The 20,923-nt window shown below is 34.1% G+C and overlaps 2 protein-coding genes across 3 annotated transcripts in view; one reads left to right on the top strand and one right to left on the bottom strand.

The window, feature by feature from the left end:
- LOC140060210 (usherin-like) overlaps positions 1 to 9,669 on the bottom strand; it is a 36,592-nt gene extending 26,923 nt beyond the window's left edge. For both annotated transcript variants that reach the window (XM_072106328.1, XM_072106329.1), the window contains exons 1-16: positions 8,546 to 9,669; positions 7,979 to 8,138; positions 7,456 to 7,588; positions 6,313 to 6,650; positions 5,984 to 6,171; positions 5,339 to 5,548; positions 4,991 to 5,084; positions 4,638 to 4,789; positions 4,195 to 4,369; positions 3,886 to 4,078; positions 3,275 to 3,573; positions 2,278 to 2,995; positions 1,759 to 1,920; positions 1,401 to 1,601; positions 969 to 1,262; positions 599 to 868 (exon numbers count right to left, since the gene is read on the bottom strand). In XM_072106328.1, the coding sequence (XP_071962429.1) occupies positions 599 to 868; positions 969 to 1,262; positions 1,401 to 1,601; positions 1,759 to 1,920; positions 2,278 to 2,995; positions 3,275 to 3,573; positions 3,886 to 4,078; positions 4,195 to 4,369; positions 4,638 to 4,789; positions 4,991 to 5,084; positions 5,339 to 5,548; positions 5,984 to 6,171; positions 6,313 to 6,650; positions 7,456 to 7,588; positions 7,979 to 8,138; positions 8,546 to 9,213 (4,255 nt within the window). In that variant the 5' untranslated portion in view covers positions 9,214 to 9,669. The remainder of the gene's footprint in view (positions 1 to 598; positions 869 to 968; positions 1,263 to 1,400; positions 1,602 to 1,758; positions 1,921 to 2,277; positions 2,996 to 3,274; positions 3,574 to 3,885; positions 4,079 to 4,194; positions 4,370 to 4,637; positions 4,790 to 4,990; positions 5,085 to 5,338; positions 5,549 to 5,983; positions 6,172 to 6,312; positions 6,651 to 7,455; positions 7,589 to 7,978; positions 8,139 to 8,545) is intronic.
- Positions 9,670 to 11,087: 1,418 nt separating this feature from the next.
- Positions 11,088 to 20,923, top strand: part of LOC140060499 (uncharacterized) — a 32,194-nt gene continuing 22,358 nt past the window's right edge. The window contains exon 1 of the mRNA XM_072106746.1: positions 11,088 to 11,200. Within this exon, the coding sequence (XP_071962847.1) occupies positions 11,111 to 11,200 (90 nt within the window). The 5' untranslated portion in view covers positions 11,088 to 11,110. The remainder of the gene's footprint in view (positions 11,201 to 20,923) is intronic.

Below are 20,923 nucleotides of genomic sequence, written 5' to 3'. Positions count from 1 at the left end.
TGTGGTACATATATGAATTGAAATATATATTTATACTGGGTAACCTCTTCAGTCAAAGACTGGTCTCCCAGAGGGCCAAGTTATTATTAAGTGGCTGTGATGTACTAATACACCGGGGTAACCCCCTACTCGTCTCGAAAGATGTACTAGGTTCTTTAAAGTGCACACAAGCTAGATGTGTACACTGGACCTACGGTTTATAGTCCTTATTCGAGAAGACTCGTTCTACCACCAGAACCATGGAGTGAGTGAGCCTCGAACCCCTGCCGATGTTATGGCTACATAATTACGGTTCCCCTGTCTTAACCGCTCGGCCACTCACTCGCTTACTGGCCGATATGTATTCTGTATTACAGATTTTTATTATGATCCTGAACAAATTATATAATTTGCTGGTATAGCATACACTACTTAATCTCTGTCTATACTATCAAACATATATGGACATAATCATGTCATATCACTACAATACCTGAGCATATCACTACCATATTTGAGCATATCACTACTTCATTTGGCCGCATCACACTAGTTTGATAGTGTAGACAGAGTTTTACTATGAAAGTTTGACACAATTGTGAGTTAAAATGTCACTTACAAGCTTCTAAAGTCGTAACAGATGCCCATTCACTAAGTCCTGTTCCTGCCTGATTCATTGCCGTGACTCTAAATTCATAATCAGTGAATGGACTTAAGTTCTCCTGAGTGAAGTTAGTTGACGGTTCTTCAACTGGGTCCTCCCCTGGGGTCACTGTAGGTCTTGGGTTGTACCAGCCAGCAGGGTAGAATATTCTTGTCTCTGGTGGAGTGGTGACACCCTCTGAATCAGGTGCACCTCTCATGTACAGCTCGTAGTGGGTTATAATGCCTATAAACAGATAAAAAGTGTGTAAATGGAAAATAAAATGGAAGGTAAGTTAGTATGAAACTAAGAATATTGGTAGGTAAAATAAATTGAACATGGTTACCATTAGCTTCAGTTGGGTGATCCCAATCAATATACACAGAGGTTGAAGTAAGGGCAGTAAGCGTTGGTGGTGTTAGGCCTTCTGGTGGTGCCTGAGGGGTGTACACAGTGACTCCAACACCTTGACCACACCCGTCTGTTGAACAAACCGTTAACCTGAATGTGTAGTTTGTGAACGGTATGAGATCGTTTGCTTGATAGGTTGTAGCTGTGCCGGTATAGTGCGTTGTTGGTGGTGTAGGTCGACTTGGAGTGACGGAGGTCAACACGTACTGATCAAGAGGAGCACTTATTACTGTAGAAATACAAATAGAACTCAATTTTAATTAAGATTTAATTTGTGATAATTGGTGGAAAATGGCAGTATATAAACAGTGTGTTGTTTGTCCCATGAATTCATATTCGACTAATAAAAAACATATTTAAACACTACCTGATGGCTTATTCCATGAAAAGGATGCTGTACTTGATCCAATGTTAGATACAGTCAGCACATCAAAGCCTGATGGGATAGCATCAGGTGTCCTAGCAACTACTGAGGGACTCTGGGCTATGCCTGCCTCATTCACCGCTTGTAAATAGTAGACATATTGTGTGTAAGGTGTTAGTCCATCATCTACATATTCTTGGGTACCTACGTAAATTATAAAATGGTAGAACTCTGTATTCAATGGCTGTGTTGTTAAGGAGTTATTGAAAAATAAGCTAATAGAATAATGATAAGTTATTGAATAAATATGACTATAACTGTTTTACTATTCTATATTCTAGGCCCGAAACCAAACACTTACCTTGCCAGTTATTGTTATCAATACCACTGAAGATCAACGCTCCGTTTCTGTAGAGGTTGTAAGCCAAGATATTGCCATTTGGTTCATCTGGTGGTAGCCATGACAGAATGAGAGAGTACGGGCTGAGGGCTTGCCAACTGGGAGATGGTTGTTGTGATGGAGCTATAAAAGTAAACAATTCAATAAATGATGATCTGTTATCACATTAGGGAGCTTTTGATTCGTGACAAGCGACGACCAAACTATGAATTGGAACGCTTCCTCGCTCCTAGCGAGTTTTTGTGGTTTCTAGGTCCAGGCAATGACCCATGACATATCAATTGACTTGACCTAATTAGGTCATTGCAACTCAAAAGCTCCCTATTATTATGAGATCCACGTTTTAGCAATTATAAATTTGCTAAAATGTTTCCAAAAAACGTTTCCTGTATTGTTTTGTTAATGCCCCAATAATGAAACTACAACCAAAATACTTTAGGAGGCTATATCTTTACAACATTACCTTCATTTCATGCTTACCTTTACTGCAGCCTTGAGGATTACTAATATCCAAGTTACTAGATCCAGTCAGACAAATATCGCACTGGCGTCCAGTGACAAGGTCCTTGCACTGGCACTGACCAGTATTCGGGTCACATGTTGCCGTGGTAACACTACCAGCGGGGTTACAGGAACACAATGAACACCTTCCAGTAACATCATCAAAATTGAAAAAGCCATTCAAGCAAGAATCGCATCTTCTACCAGTGACACCTGACCCACCCCCTGTACATTGGCACTGACCACTCACAGGATCACAAACAGTACCAGTCAATGAGCTTGTTGGATGGCAGTTGCATTGTGTGCATCCTTGTCCACCATTAGGCGTGAGATATGTGCCAGATAAACATTGATCGCACCGACGCCCGTATCTATTTAGAATACACGTACACTGTCCAGAATTCTGGTCACAACCGCCTGGTGAATTGGAACCAGTAAGTTGTGTTCCAGTCGAGTCACAACCACAAGGTTCACATCCATCTATGTTACTAGCATCTAGGCCCCAATAGTTTTCATTGCACGCGTTACACGTTTGCCCTGTTGTATAGGTCTTACAAAGGCATTGCCCTGACTGTGAGTCGCATGTTAAGCTACCTCCAACTGTTCCTGATGGGTTGCATGCACAGGAGCTACAACCAAGTGTGTTAGTGGCTTGTAGGTTGTAGTATGTTGTTCTACACTGGTTGCAACGAATACCCTAAAGTAGAGAACATTCATTTATTCAAATTTGTTTCTCTAGGCCTACAAGAGGGTAGATAAGTGTGTTGTAACATACAAAATAAGGGACCCAGTGGTAACAATACCAAAGTATAATGCCAAAATGTTTATACTGCAGTAACCACATTTTGGTTTGGTCTTTTAACCTGGTTATTAGACAGCAAGCCTTGCTTAGAAAACCATACATACTGTTTACTGCAGTAAATACTATTACCGCAGTAACTGCAGTAGAATAATGTTGACATGAACTTAAACCTACCTGTGTATTTATTTTACAAACACATTGCCCCGTAATCTTATCACAGTATGTATTAGGTTCAGTGCCAGCACTTTCACAATCACAGACAGAGCAGCCAGAGCTGCTTAAACCATAGAAACCATCTCGACATTCATTGCAATCTTGTCCTTGGACAGTGTCACTACACTGGCATTGACCGTTGGTAGGGTCACAGTAAATGCTACTTGCTCCGTTGGCGTTACAGGAGCAGACGGTACACCCATCTGGATTAGTGATGCTTAAGCTGTAGTAACCATAGTTACATTGATCACACTTGTCGCCTTTAAGTAAAATGATCAAAATTTAGAATTTGTTAGAATTTCAATTGTAGTAACCCACCATTTAAGAATGGATTGAAACAAATAAAAGGAACCGCATTTTATTTCAACTCATCAGAAACTATAGTACACTAGTAAAGTTAAGTTTGCGGTACACCATCTGTTTCCGAAAGTATGGTTGAGAATGTCTCGACGTTTCCGTTGTTAGCGGCTACAATCATCTTCTGGAAAATGACAATGGCAGGCCTACACTTATAACATGTAATATTTTGTTTTTTCTTGACCTTAATATAGCCCTTATGGTTACACACTCACCAATGACATTAGCTTTACAGGTACATTGACCGTTTACTTGACAGGTCGTTGACCCATTGATAGTACCAGCAGCATTACACGTACATGGTTCGCATCCGTTGGCATTGCTGGCTTGTAAGTTGAAAAATCCTGTTATACATTGATCACAGCGACGTCCTGTAGTAAACAACTTGCAACTGCATTGTCCGCCATTCTAAATGCGGTAAAAAAAACTCAAATATTAACTATATTTTTTAACAATACTGATTTCAAATTCAATTTATTCACACAAAAATTCTGAAAATTTGATTTGAAAAAGACAAAACTTACAGATTCACACTCAATGCTGCCACCAAAAGTTCCGTCTGTAAAGCAATCACAAGGTGTGCATACGTCGATAGCATTTAGAGGGCGCCCTGCAACACGATAATATCCACTGGTACATTGGTCACAATATCTACCCTGGGTATTATGAAGACAGTTGTCACATACGCCTCCTCCACCCCTAAACATGAATGATGAAAATGTATTAAAATGCTTACCGTGTTAAGTCTACATATGTCCAAATATGGTAGTGATATGACATCAACGTATATAGTCACATCACTTTTTGTTTAATAGTATAGACAGAGCTTTAAGCAATTCCACATTGATTGGAACAGAACATTTTTCATAAAACTGCTAGTATTCAAGTACTTAAATTACAGGTGTGTACTGTATGAGTAGATACTCTGGTAAATTGACAAATTTGAATTTAAAAAATGAGAATATACCTGTAGTGGTCTGTTGGAAAAAGGTCAAGGGTTATATTGTAATGACAACTGTTGGCATGGTTATTACAGGAACATGGCCGACAATCATACGCATCCACTTGGTCTCCATGGCGAAATTGCTTTTCGTTGTAAAGTGGCAAGCATTCGGAACACTGAGGAGGAACAGACATACATAGATGAATGTTCATAATCATAAGGTGTTAAACATTACATTTACCAAATTTGCTTATTTAAAATTATACTGTCATTTAAAATGGTATGGTCATTTATATGATGGAAATAACATTCAGTACTATCATAAGTAATTAGTATTACAGGTATAATGTATTTAATAGCTAATTTGCATATTTTACCTGGTCTCCTTGTGTATAACTGGCTATTAAACAATTACATACATAAGGACTCTGGCTCAAATCACAAGACGTTGCATGACCATTGCAATTACACCTGTATAACAAATAACATTTTAATCATCAAATTTTGCTTGACAATGTTTTTAATAATATTTATTTGGCATATCAAGCACAATCATGCCAGGAAAAAGCAATAGGCATAAACTTGAACAGATTTAAACGCTCTTGCCCCTACATTAACAAAATAACTTTTGTTTTTGACTGTACATTGCTCAAATTTGAGTTTATGCAGTTCAACATTCAAGACAAACAATATAGGGCCTACTGTTGTTAGATTTCATATCTCACCTTGCACTAATAGTAACCTCTTCAATTCCAAAGTAACTATGCCTTGGATGAGATACATGGTAATGGCCTTGCATCTGTATTTGTATCTGAGAGGCTTTTACAAATTCCAGGAGGGATGGTGTGTTGTAGAAATCATTGTATCCAGGCCTAGCGACTGGCTCTGGTGACAGCAGTTGGAATGTGATGTTTCCTTTTGAGTAGGGGATTTCACTGCAAAAAAATATAAAAAAATATAACAATATTTATGTTATGTTTTTTATTTATTATAAATGTATTTGTATAAGTACTGTATTTTTAATTTAGTTTATGATCTATCAGAAGAGATTCACCCTTCCCTGGTTCTATCCTTTCATTTATTCTGTCAGAAAGAACAAATACATAACAAACCATACGAAAAGAGTTCTAAAATCCAAATGAAATGAATCTATGTCAAGTGGCTCACCCACAAAAATGGAAATTTAAAAGAGTTATACCATTATAATTAAAATACATTAAAACATTTTCCTAAATTTATGACAAAATAAAGTTGATCTACGTGTACAGACTTTATGTCTAAATAGCAAAAACAAATCATGAAAAATATTATATTTTAATCATTAATTGAACACTTGTTAGGTTTCATCATAAAGCTATCATATATCTTACTTGGTGAATTGTATGCAATTAACTGACATAGACGTTGCTAGTGGACCATTGTTCTGTAACCCAAATTGCGCTACACAATCATCAGCAAAGTATTGCCATGGCGACCATGAATCAGTGCCAACTGTCTTCTTAGAGATTGTGAGGGCGCTTGGCTGCGGACTGTAGAATTGGAGGACCACGTAAAATACCTAGAAAAAAATAATTTGTAAAAGTTGCAACTATAAGGAAACTGTTTTTTAAAAATATTTTCTTATTAAAACTGTTATTCAGTAAACATTTTTTAATATATATTCTTATTAAAATCCTTATTATTTATTCTGTACACATACCTGATATTCTCCATTTTGAAGGTCAATTTGAAGAATGACATTATCTGTGAAAGATGACACCCAGTAACTACCAAGGTCACCATCATTTGCAAAGGTCAAAGGATGTGCATTCTCATCCAATCGGTACATTTGATCAGATGTCGTGTCAGACACGCCATTTGGAATACAGTAACGACTTTCAACAGGGTTGATTCTTGGATGACTGTCCGGACACCTGCAATCTGATTGGACATGGACTTCTGGGAATGTTCCTGTCGCTAGCTGTTCTATCTCACGATTGGTCAACGTATACTGGTAAAAATAGAAGTCTTGCATACGTCCTATATACTGATCTGACCCTATAGAAATTAAAATGAATTACAGCATGCAACAGATTAAAATATGCCATGAATTCAAGATGTATTTTTGTTAATACCTATAATTTTAAATAAATACCAAAATATTTTATTTATCAGGGGGATATATAATATATGTAATAATAAGAATGCTACTGCTACTCTGCATATTTTTTATGAATTGATTAGGCCTATCATACTGTAATTGAAATTTTACATTATTACATGACAGAGATGTATTAAAAATACTCATTTCATTTAAATAAAAATACCACATTATTTGGGGTGCATTTAATGCTATTAATTTAATATTATTGTTATTCTTTTTCATAGCAAAGTACAGCTTGCTACTACAACAGGGAGGTGTTAATAACAGGGATCATTACAGTAACAATGGACAACAAAGCAAGGGAACAATGAAGAATTAATCAATTGGAATGGACCTATTCATATGCATATTAATAACACAAGGTATATTGCTGCTTAGCTGCAAGAAGACTGCCTGCACCATGTGCTGTTAAATTTATTTTTCATTTAAGTTCACAACCTATAAGTTACTGCCTTGTAATAAGCAGAAGGTCCAATGATGGCTACTGTAGATGACACTTGTCTATCTGTATCTATCCCTACTCTCAGTGGCATAACGGCTATGAGCGCTCACTGAGGCTAAACCCAGGGGCGTCAGAGTGTAAAGGCCCCAGAGCATGAGCCGCCCCAATGCCCAGTTTTGAAGGGCATATTATGAGTGCTAAATCAGAGAGAGGCTATTTCCCCTGTGTTTTGCCACTGCCCACTCTTCTAGACTAACCTGTTACGCGCTGACCAACGCGTGTTTGTCCGTTATTCACATCTACTATTTCACCAAGCAATGTTCTTGTGTCAAAGGCTGTGCCATCTGCTTCTAAACCATTTATGAAAAAACTTGCTGTTGTCCCAAAAACCTGAAATGAAAATGTCAAATTAAAATATAATTTACTATTTTAAATGATTCATTAATTCACAGAAAACATTAGAAGAATATGCAGCATATGATAATATGAAACAAACCCTGAAGTGACAAGAATCTAAATTTGTTTTTTTGTGTCTTTTTTGGGTTCTTATCACTTTTATTTCTTCAAAATAGCTCATGAAAAAACATAAAAATTCTTGCACAATATTTAGTGTACAGTACATCAATAATTACATTTTTTTCCCTCTATGATGTGTATAAAAACTAACATTGATCATAAAACATTACGTTAAAATGTCAAATTTACACCAACAAAATATACTTGAAAGGCACGTTGTTGGATAGTGAATCTTTTCTCTAAACTTCAGTTATTGTGCCTCACCTGAAGAGCAAAATGTTGCCATTCGTTGATTGCCAAACCTTGTTGGACAACAAAGAACCTGGCTCCAGATGATGTCAGGTAATCAAATGATATAGAAGTGCTTGACACCATCACAGCATACACTATCTGGTTACTGGGGTTCCTCCTCTCTATCAGCACACTAACGATAAAATATTTCCATTTTATTTCCGTTCATTCAATTTTACAGACAAAAATTTAAAAAAAGAAAAGGTACTGTACAAGAAAACATTAATATATTACTGTAACTGTAACTGAATAAAAAGGTTATGAGAGGAAAAGGATTCATACTGTAGTCATTACAAAATATTTGAGTTTTAGAAAAAAAAACTATTACAGCATTTTAGGAGAATTAATAATTTGCAGGAAATTGATTTTCCATTGACAAAGTACAGTATGAAATTCCATGTTTTTTAATAAACCAAAATTTAATTGATATTTTAGTAGGGTGAAATCTCAGTTAGTATCAGACCATAATTATCTAGTACCAATTTTAATATGCACAGTCAAAACATCTTAAAATAATTTATTTATAAAAGCATATCTTACCCATCAGAAGTAGATTCTGGCCGGAACCAACCAGCTATCGTGAACGCTCCATTATTTCCGATAACAGGAACGTTTGGAGTAATATAGCAATCACCAGTAATATCCGCCCGGAATATAATAGCATATGAACCTAAATCTGATCCCGGTCGGAGTGAAGTTACATCCTGGGTAACACATGTCCCTCTCACCCCCGGTAGTAGGTTGGTACTCGATGGGAAATCTGTCCTCGAGGGGCATGATTGGATACAATATGCTTGAGTACAAGAGGTGACAGATTGTGTGAGGGTGGAACTCCTGCAATATGCACTTCTTGCAAGATCACCTGTTGTTGGGTTGTACCCACAAGTCCCTATTTCTGGTACTGTTACAATTTGTTTATTTTCGGCTGAATTCACTAATTGTGGGAATGCGCCTTGTGATGAAACAATTAAAATTTGTTGACATAAAATTAATATTATAATAAAAACAAAGAAAGATATGTTATTTAATATGCGTCCTGTATTTTGAAAGACTCTAGTTGTCCGATTAATGAATCCAAATGTGTTTCTGTACGTGTCTTTTGGCATAATGTTGATTTGAGGGTTAAAATGTTTGCAGATATCCGGAAGAAAGTTGCTAAATCGGTTTCCAGCTATGGTTGCTACAGACGCTTTCCGCCTCGGGTTCATGATGGCCAGCCTCACACGCTTCCTGCTGTTTAAGTCAACATAGTTTATCCTTATCAGATTTATATTCCAAGGTTCAACATATACTCAATAATATTCCATGAATACACTGATAACGAAGTTCACTATCTGTAAGATTCTGGGAAGTAAATATTCACGATAACAACAGCATTTTAGCAATAATGGCGACGTAAAACCACAAACGCGAAACCAAAATACAATGCTTATTCCACTGTTGTAACGTACTTAGCACACACGTCGCCAACTGGAGCGGCGTCCTTGGATTTGAAAAAAAATAAATAAACGAAATAGAAAATAATGTACAACCTGTTAAACCCCGTTCTTATGCAAGCTTCTTCGTTTTAATTAAATTCCAGGCGGCCTATTTCACAGTTTAAAAAAAAAGAAGTTAAACATGATAATTATAGTGTAATTTTCGTATTGATGCGATAAATACTACATGCGAGAATGACAATACACTTATTTGTTATGATAATGAGGTAAACAATTGCCTAACGTCTCTCCTCCCAAAAATAGCACTTACATCTAATGACCTTCCTCCCCAATGCCCATATTATTTGATCGTTATTAACTAACTTAATCGATTTAAATTCTAAATATAATTTTCAATTTAATCTAAAGAATATATAAAAAACATATATAAATGTATTTATTTTGTATAGTCCAAAATTTAAATGTTAAATTAGTGATCTAAGAATGTCATTTGCGGGAGTAGGTGACGTAGAATAAACTGCTATTTTGATGTTGATTGACGATTATGAATCATGAAACAAATGTAGAGATGCGACAGATGTTTTAAAGTCATTATTTCTGACGATGAACAAACTGAAATTATAAGTCTATAGGATCGACCAGCCTAAGTCTATATAGTTGAAAAAATAAATAGAGTTGCTTGGTGCTCGGAAATTAGACTTCAAAATATGGAAAGAATATAAGTCTCCAGGACCAGTCCTGCCTATCCTATATTAACTTAACTCTCTAAATATCTCTCAAAATAAAAGAAAAACATTTTATATTTATTTAAAATAAATATATCTGTAGAGTTTAGAACCCCAGCTAGTAGAGCAGAGAATTCAAACGTTATAGAGCATTACTGTTATGCCACAATGTAGCCTACACGAGTAATGAAGGGTGACAATAGTATATTCTTATACGCGCTTCATATTACGTCATTCTAATCGTTACTACGTCATAAATTTGCATATTCACGGCGTAATTGTAACGGGAAACGAATCTAGTTTTAACATTGCTATAAACTAGATTACTGGATAGCTCAGTCGGCAGAGCGTGCGTCGTGTTGATAACACGAATGCAGGTGTTCGAATCGATCCCTTGCCGGTCGGTGGAATAGAGTTAAAAGCTATGCGAGCTTCTGTGTTTGAGGTTCACAGATTTAAAAGTCCCCCTTTCCACCACACATCATGAGGCGATAACATCAAAGCATCTGATAATGTCGTACACCCAAGGCTGAGAGAGAGCCTTACCGTGCTGAAGGGCAAGGAAACACACCGCGTACTTTTGATCCCGTAAATTTTATTTTTGGCGCCCTCAATTTTAAGAACACCAAAGTTATGTCAGAAAACTCCAACTCTGTCTACGTACGTATATTCTCTCATATGCTGCGCATTATTGTAATTAAACAACTTCATAAAAATTATTATTTGATAAATGATATTATGGATACCTAAATTAAAATTAACAATCTAAGCGCGCGCAAGGACGGTTAGATCAAGGTTAAATCTTGGCCTGCTGAATGTCGGGTGTGGGTTCGATGCTCAGTCGGTACCGCACGATGTGACAGGGAAGACGTTTGCTAAACTATTATAGTCTATAGAGGGCGTTGCTTATCAACGTCATTTGTTTTGCTACAGAGAAGTTCATGTACAATATGGCTTCGAAGGAAACTGTGAACGCTAGCAAAATTTTGCCTAGTTTGTCTGCTTTGGAAGATAAAGGTACAAATGGCAAGGTGAGTGTCTATTTTATTATATGTTTATAAGTGTATATAGTAATACTGTTCTTGCTTTTAGCGTTTTTTGATATGATTTTCGATAGTGCAAAGTTGGTGGCGATAATGCGATTACCCGCGAAACCAATTTTCTCCGGGGCACAACACGACCAATGAGAATCGTAAAGTGAATTGATGTAAAAAAGGAATAATATACTGCAGTACTCTATCTAGCAGCTAGCTAGCCTACTTTTTACTATTTCCCTTGGACGGAGACGATGGCAGATAATATGCAAGCGTTTTTGATATTTTGATTATATGTTTTCAGTTTTTATTTCCATTAATAATCAATTTAGCCAGTGAGTGGTCTGAGGATCAGAAGAACTCTAGATTTTGCAATATCTGTAACATTTAGTTAGGGCCTAACAGTGTGTAAGCCCTTAAATTTTGCCAATAAAATGTGTAATATTAATAAAGGTTTTGTGTGTATTGTGTTTATTTTGTTTAAAAATATACAGGTATAGGAACAACATGATTGTGTTCATGAAAGACTTTCATTTTCAGTGAAAACAAAACAAACTTACCAAGGGTAACTAAATTATTAATGAATTCATATCTTGAAATTAAAGGTATACTGGATTTTCAACAAAAGTGTATATATTATACATGTCTAAATTTATTTGTAAGATTTTTTTAAAAGAAATGTAAAAAATTGCCTTTCATATGAGTAATCCATTTACAGTATTTAAACTGAGTAAGCATTGCTTATTAATATTTAAAATGTCGTTAAGTCTAACTTAATACGACAGTAGCCTCTAGAGTTAAAACATAATAACATGCATATTCTGTTAAAAATGATTTATATTGATGTTTTATTGTACAGTTTTATTTCTTAATAAAATTCCAATTTGTTAAACCTTTCAAACGATGTAACTGATTTGAATCCTGAAGAATTATCCATTTTCTAAATCATTTATTATTAACTAGTACTTGGGTACTCAAATGTGTAGACTACACTACAAGTACCCAAGTACTTTAGTACAATATGTTTAGTATGTCATCCTTGAATTATGAGTACAGTACATTCTCAGAGCCTTGTCATTGACTAACTAAATTATAAATTGATTTATAATTTGTTTAAATCGGTAAGTAATAATACTAACTGTAATAGTAAATAAAACATTGTTTGATGACTAATTTGTTTTTGTTGTTGGTATTCATAAATAAACCTCTATTGGTCAGAGATGTACCTACTCTATAATAAAACATTTAAAAACAAGAGCAAAGAGTTGAAACCTCTGTCAGGAGTTAAAAGAGAATCAAGAATCCTGATAAAGATCCGTCATGTAGTTTTTACGTACAGCCTAAAATTTGTAAATTAGTAGCAAGTGCAGATTGCCTGCAAAATTTAATGCAGTCGTCTGTGACCACATATCTTTCTGTGGTTTAAATTTACGTAAAGATTCGTCTTTTAGTTTTGACATTATCCTGCTAACACCCACACCCACACCCACACATATACTGTATCTCTTGCAAAAATATAACCTCCTACTAGGCGGAGATAAACTGTTTTAAACTCTGTCTACACTATCAAAATACTTAGACAAAAAAAGTCTGATGTGCCTAAATATAGTAGTGATATGCTTAAATATGGTAGTGATATGACATCATCATGTCTATACAGTATATGGGCACACCACATTTTTTGTCGCATAAATTTAATAGCGTAGATAGAGCTTTAGGTAGACCGTACAGTAGGTTTTTCTTTCATTAATTAGTCCATTAGACATTATTTATAAACTCACTGTACTTATAACAAATCATTTTTAATAGATTGAAATGTAGTTACTGCATATTATTTGGTTTCCATTTAACTATTCTGCTTGTTGATATTATTACGTTCAGAGACCTCATTAATTCTTCATGAAATATGAAATATTGAGTATAAATAAATGGATTGAAATCTACCAGTCTATAAAGACAAACATCAAATTCTGCTGGCATTGCATTTCATTTTGATTTCAGTTATTAATTTTACAGATACATTTAGTAATTTGTGTTTTATGTTTTAAACAGTCATGACATTTATACCACACATTTAAGTAATCAATCAGAGTATTTGTTAGGAATATTTATCATTCATGTTAATCTCATTTACTTATATTACCTGTAGTTGTACTGAGTCAATATTACATCATTCCCTTCAGATACAGATTTTAGTTTCATTGTAATTCTTTATCAAGAGATCTTGATATTCATCTATTCTCAAATAAAGCAGCCATCATAGTATTTGGAATGTGAACAACAGATTATATCAAATATCAAACATAATTTTATTTTAAGATCATGTAGTGTTGTGCCTAAAAACAGGAATAACAAGAATAAATACAATCAAACTTTGAATAATTCATTTTTACTATTAGTTGAAAAAAAAAATTTAAAAATAGAGAAAAAGAAGAAGAATGATTTCACGTTCACTGTTTTTTTTCCACAAATACAGTAATAATACAATTTTCTTAATAAATCTTTAAATATTTATAAATGTGGATGGTGTCACAATAAGTCTAGAAATATTTAACCAAAAACCAGAAGCAGACAATGGGTTTACAGTTGACAATTTTTTTCTTTCAATTACAGTTTTTAAAGTAAATAATCAGAGTGACAACACACTATATCCTTAAGCATTAAGCTATAAAAATAATTGAAAGCTGTTTAACACTGCTTGAGATAAGAGAGTCCTGCTTATACCAACCTTTGCTTTATTAATAAAATAAACACAAAGAGGATATCATTGGTCATCAAACACCTGGTTTAGGTTTAATATTAGCAGCATCCTAGTATAAACAAACCTTAATTTATACTTAAAGGAAGTTGCTCATTTACAAGATAGAAAAAATAATAATAAAATAGCAGATAAGGACACCTGTTATACCCCGGGTATAGTCCCAGTATTGACTTTTAATTTGGACTTCCAGTAGGCCTCTCTCTAGCCAGTTCAGATGAGTTTTTACAAAAAATGCTTACCATTTATTTTTTTCCTGAACCAGGCTTTCCCCAGGTATACAGTAGTCCCACCCACCAAAGTCGGCCCAATTTTGTGTTCTAGGGTGTGGTATTATACCAGAAGATAAACGGTAATTAATTAACGATAAACCCCAAATTAGAAACAGGATGATCATGTTGAAAATTTATTAAGATAAAATTGTTTTGTATGAAAAACCACTCCCTGGAATTTATAATATTACTAGTATTTCAGTATCCATTCAGACCAGCAACAATAAATAAACCCTTAAATGTATATTCTCAACACAACCTGTTATACAGTAAAACAAAAGATGAGAACAAAGAAACCTATACTAAGTTTGTACTTAAGGAAAGACTAATGTTTAATGACCTGAAAACAAAACTGAAACTTAACAAGGATGCAAAATTAACTAATGGGCAAATATTGAATAATAGGTTGTTGTTTAATTTGGATACTTGAACCATTGTGGTTGGTGGGGTTGGTTGTGTTTCATTCCTACATGTAACTGCAATGTATTATGAATATGATATTAGTATAGGTGGTCTAGGGGCCAAAATGGGTTACTGTGCATACATGTTACAAGAGACTTTCTTACTGTGTGGGAACTCAAGTTAAGATCATGTAGATTAAGGCAAGAGACTTGTTGTGTGTGAACTCAAGTTAAGATCATGTTTGAATATTATACTGTAATTTTCAATAGTATTTGTAGTATAATGCCATGTGAAGAGAGTGTTATTACCAAATTGTGAATATTATATTATGGACATATTTGTACGGTGTGTGGACACAATTCAGAAGTATTCATGTACAAATTTGAAATATATATGATTGTCTTACCGTATCTAGTTGTTTGCTTGGTTAGAAGAAGAATAAATTTGGTTACCATACGGATATTTATGAAGTTGAAGGAACCTGAATAATGGTATAATAGTAATAAAACTAACCTGATAATTTCTCCTCTATCTCTTCCTAAACTGCATGACCACATACGTGCCATTCATGCTGAGGGGTACCTTTTAATTCTCCTTTAAATTTAACTATTCGGCTATTCCTAATCTATTTTGTTAGCATGGCATTTCTTGCAAAACCATATTTCTTGAATCAATTTCTTTGCAATGGCAGAATGCCACATTTAATAAATTCTCATTTACATAAAAATCTGGTTGTTTCACAGAATTCCTCATGAATTCACTAAATAATTCCAGTACATGGTGCCCGTCCTTTGGACTAGTTTAATTGATAGTGAGAATATAGGAGAAACAGAAGCTTAAGATAGCAAAGACTAAAAAGATACAGTATCATTTTACTTGTAGAGTTTAAATGTAGAGTTGATATGTTCAGTTAAATGAATGGTCTAGACAAATATGACAGAATAATAGAGAACAGATTCATCTTAGCTTTAGCAGCATGCCAAGTGACTGTTTTAATATACCTCTCATTTCTTATAGCAGTATGTTGTATAATGTGATGAAAAATATTAGGAAAAAACTTCAATATAATCTACAAAAAAAAGGAGGAAAGAATATTTAAATCATTGTTTTACTTGCATTTTCCATAGGAACCAGACTTCATTTTCATATTGGTTCATTTACAATAACATATATTGTACCATGCCTAATACTTAGTTAAGCCCTCATTAAAAATAGAAAGAAATTATTTGGTCTTTAGAGAGCCTGTCCTGCCCCAGATATTCCTTGAACCGTTAGTTCTGCTACCTATCCTTCACTCTTCTCATGGAAAGTGGTATGAGAACTACAATACAATAAAATAAATGTATTCATCAAATCACAATAATATAATAGTACAGTATGTACAATAAATCAAGAAAATGATAAAATGATGAAATCGGGTCTCAGGAAACCAGGAGGTTTGTATGATAATTTATCGTACAGTCATTAATTAAAGTTGTGGCTTACACGCCATGTTTGCCATAAGTGCGGGTTGATGAGGTGTTGTGTGCTCAGAGCACTTTATTGTCTATGTTATCTTAGTACTTCATTAATGAGTATTATTTAAAAATATTTTAGTAATGTTGTTTACAGATACTGTATGTTATAGCACAGAAATAGCAAATGTTTTAGTATGGGCATTGCACATTGTAACACCTTAATTTATCATCATCTTGGGAACAAGTAGTTGATGTAATGGATCATAAATTAAATAACAGGTGAATAGAATATTGATTTAGTATTTTAAAAGATAAACACACTAGTCAGAAGAGTTGAATATTGTTACCAATTATGATTAACTCTCAAAGGTACCTATTAATATGTTTGAAAAATTTACATAATTTCAGTTAAAATGGTTAATTGAAGGTAAAACCAAAACTGAATATTTTATATTGAAGTGTAACATTATTTAAATAATAAATCTATTAAGTTTTTTTTATATTAAATTTAATTTATAATAGCTCACAGTTTTATATTGGATGATTGAGACATGATATGTGTACACTACGACAAAACCTGCAAATAACATTGATATAATTTAACATGCAAATGCCATTCACGGCATCATTATATCAAAATATATGATGATAACATACGTTGTATTAAAGATGCATTGTCTCCACAAAAGGATGAAAAATGAAGATTATTATTTAAAATCAGACTTTGGATAGGCTATTTTTCACTTTTAAAAAAGGGAACAAAAATAATGATTTCACTAGAATAAAAAGAAAGAATATTTTTTTTTTGTCTTGTGTGAGTTCTTCTCACGTTTATTTAAATTCTCAGTGATGAATATATTATATACATACAAGTACATTTGTGACAATTAAAAGTAAGTGTTTAAAGTAGTTTAAATACAGGTATATTTACAAAATAAGATGCTTGAATTCAGTATTAACCATATTTGTTTTCAGTTAAAATTCTAGATATGATGTTAATTAATTTGTGTTCTTATTTGTGTTGGAGTAGAGAGGCTATAAACTCAGGGGAGGAAAATGTAGTATCCTCCCTTTTCACCAATGGATGGAATGAAAAAAGAGGAATGCAATAGTTTAAAAGTTATATATTTATAATGATAGCATGAAATGATACATTTAATAAAAACCGTAAGGTTAGAGTCCATACACTGTGCAAGTCCAAGATTCGATTTTGGCTCTGTGCCTATGTGATACGCTTCATACCCGATGTCACAGAAAGAGTCCATACACTGTGCAAGTCCAAGATTCGATTTTGGCTCTGTGCCTATGTGAGACGCTTCATACCCGATGTCACAGAAAGAGTCCATACACTGTGCAAGTCCAAGATGCGATTTTGGCTCTGCGCGTATGTGAGACGCTTTATACCCGATGTCAGACGCTTCATACTCGATGTCACAGAAAGAATATTAATGTATACTGCTGTACTCATTTAATCAAATAACCAAAAACCCATTTAATTTCTGTTAACTTTCAGGTAAATAATTTTTGTTCCATTCAAATTTTTGGTTTGAAGTGAATACAGTATGTGATATTAAAATGACATACTATTACTAAGCAAGTGAATACAGTATGTGATATTAAAATGACATACTATTACTAAGCAAGTGAATACAGTATGTGATATTAAAATGACATACTATTACTAAGCAAGTGAATACAGTATGTGATATTAAAATGACATACTATTACTAAGCAAGTGAATACAGTATGTGATATTAAAATGACATACTATTACTAAGCAAGTGAATACAGTATGTGATATTAAAATGACATACTATTACTAAGCAAGTGAATACAGTATGTGATATTAAAATGACATACTATTACTAAGCAAGTGAATACAGTATGTGATATTAAAATGACATACTATTTCTAAGCAAGTGAATACAGTATGTGATATTAAAATGACATACTATTTCTAAGCAAGTGAATACAGTATGTGATATTAAAATGACATACTATTTCTAAGCAAGTGAATACAGTATGTGATATTAAAATGACATACTATTACTAAGCAAGTGAATACAGTATGTGATATTAAAATGACATACTATTACTAAGCAAGTGAATACAGTATGTGATATTAAAATGACATACTATTTCTAAGCAAGTGAATACAGTATGTGATATTAAAATGACATACTATTTCTAAGCAAGTGAATACAGTATGTGATATTAAAATGACATACTATTACTAAGCAAGTGAATACAGTATGTGATATTAAAATGACATACTATTTCTAAGCAAGTGAATACAGTATGTGATATTAAAATGACATACTATTACTACGCAAGTGAATACAGTATGTGATATTAAAATGACATACTATTTCTAAGCAATGCAATATTGTAAACAATTGTTTTTTAGGGTCAATATGTCTTTCATACATTAATAGATTGCCATGATTTGAGATAAAAGTAGCTTAGAGTCAGTAAAATGGTCAGCAGGTAGGTATAACTTCACAGCCTTTCACAATACGTTAACTGAATCCTAGTGGTCAGTGAAGTGAGAAATGTCTAATGGTCAGCAAGTACAGCCTTTCTGAAGGCATTGAATGCATTCACCATTCATTCATTTAATCCCATTGATTTTAACTCCTTTCCTGTTTGCATAATCTTTGGGCCTGTTCGTAGGGGTTGAAAATACCAGCTTATTCCCGATTTCCGTTCGCGTGATCCAATTAACTTTTGCCTCGGGCTACAAAAAATTCGAGGCAAAATGTTCACCAAATTTGCAGGTTATTTCAGCGATAATCCAATTATACTCGGCCTTCGAGGATAATAAATCTCCGATAGAGGCAATGTGTCAAATTTTGACAAACGTTCGCTGCCTAGGAGGCCCGTCATTTCTCCTACGAAGCTCTTCCATACACGCTTCGAGAGCGATCGTCAGCTGGTGCTGTCCTTGTTGGTGTAGACCGCTTTAGGAATACACCCCGCTTAGTAGGCCTAGCTGGTCGGTGGTGTTTCCGTCGTTAACATTGGGCTCAAATTCTTCGTCAATGAGTAAAATAATGGTCGTCAGGAGAAGGCATATTTCGCCAGGATTATCGGCGTTAAGAGGCATAAGGTTTGTCGCAAGGATAAGCAGTGTAAAAGGTAGCAAGTAATTGTTATTGTAAAGAAAGATCGCGAGTAAAAATATACAACACGAAACTAGCGTGCGAAAATGGGGTCGTAGGTTGTAAAGACAACTGACCTTAAAACGTAATTTCCGGTTTGTGATTCGTCGATTAAGCTTTTAAGCGGTTAAATATTTCAAGTACGAACAACGCTCAATTTATAACCCGAGGCATGGGTGAAATTAAGCGCTTATTTTAACCACCGTACGAACACGACCTTTGATATTTTATGGGCCTGTTTAATTTACAAGAGTTTGGTGTTACAAAACTGCATGCAAATCAATTCTTAAGAATATTAAGATGAATGTGATACTGTAGTAATCAATATTTTCTTTTTGTAGTCAATTATTTTCATCATTTAAAATCATTTGTTATCACTGCCATATTAAATCAACTTTCAACACAAAATGTTTATCATTCCTGCTTGTAATGTAATTTCATTATTCTTGTTTTAATTGATCTCATTATATAAAAAATGGCAAAATTAAATCGCGGTCAATTTAATAAAGTGAAAAGGGCAATTATTCTAATTAATGTATGCTTTAAAACATTATTTTTTTAATAAGCAGATAATTTTTGTCAGTGTATTATTTTAAAGTAAAAGTTCATCTTTCCATATCATTTGCCGCTTAAGTAGAGTAGAGTATTATATTTCTTGTCACAATCTAACAGTATTGTAGCTGGGTAAGGTTAATGGCTTAGTTTTGATGCAGTTATACTTAAGTACCAGTGGGAGATGGTTCTTATGCCTACAGCAACATACAAGAATTCAATCCAAGCTCATTGATATATATTTCAACTGTGGTACTACATAGTTCATAGTTTAGTAGCAAGTTCAAAGAATTATGGTTTTAATGTTGCAGTTTAAGCGAGAACATATTTGAAGGTACTGTAGGTGTATGAATATAAGCATTGATCTAAAGCAGTTGGTGCTTTGCCCATCATAAGCATTGATCTAAAGCAGTTGGTGCTTTGCCCATCATAAGCATTGATCTAAAGCAGTTGGTGCTTTGCCCATCATAAGCATTGATCTAAAGCAGTTGGTGCTTTGCCCATCATAAGCATTGATCTAAAGCAGTTGGTGCTTTGCCCATCATAAGCATTGATCTAAAGCAGTTGGTGCTTTGCCCATCATAATATATTCCACCTATTGTATGCATATTTTTATTTATTTTAGTCTTTCATATCCAACAACAGTGTATTCACCAATTACAGAATTTCATTGTAGCATTTACTTTAATTGTATAGATTAGCATGTACCTCCATTATCGCTTTGCCTTCATTCCCTCATCTTTTCTTGCAGTAACAACTCTTTGCCTTCATTCCCTTATCTTTTCTTGCAGTAACAACTCTTTGCCTTCATTCCCTCATCTTTTCTTGCATTAACAACTCTTTGCCTTCATTCCCTCATCTTTTCTTGCAGTAACAACTCTTTGCCTTCATTCCCTTATCTTTTCTTGCAGTAACAACTCTTTGCCTTCATTCCCTCATCTTTTCTTGCAGTAACAACTCTTTGCCTTCATTCCCTTATCTTTTCTTGCAGTAACAACTCTTTGCCTTCATTCCCTTATCTTTTTTTGCAGTAACAAATCTTTGCCTTCATTCCCTTATCTTTTCTTGCATTAACAACTCTTTGCCTTCATTCCCTCATCTTTTCTTGCAGTAACAAC

The sequence above is a fragment of the Antedon mediterranea genome, chromosome 10 (genome assembly GCF_964355755.1).
Source record: "Antedon mediterranea chromosome 10, ecAntMedi1.1, whole genome shotgun sequence".
NCBI lineage: Eukaryota > Metazoa > Echinodermata > Crinoidea > Comatulida > Antedonidae > Antedon > Antedon mediterranea.
The sequence above is the reverse complement of the archived record's forward strand: the minus strand, read 5'-3'. Positions and strand labels throughout refer to the sequence as shown.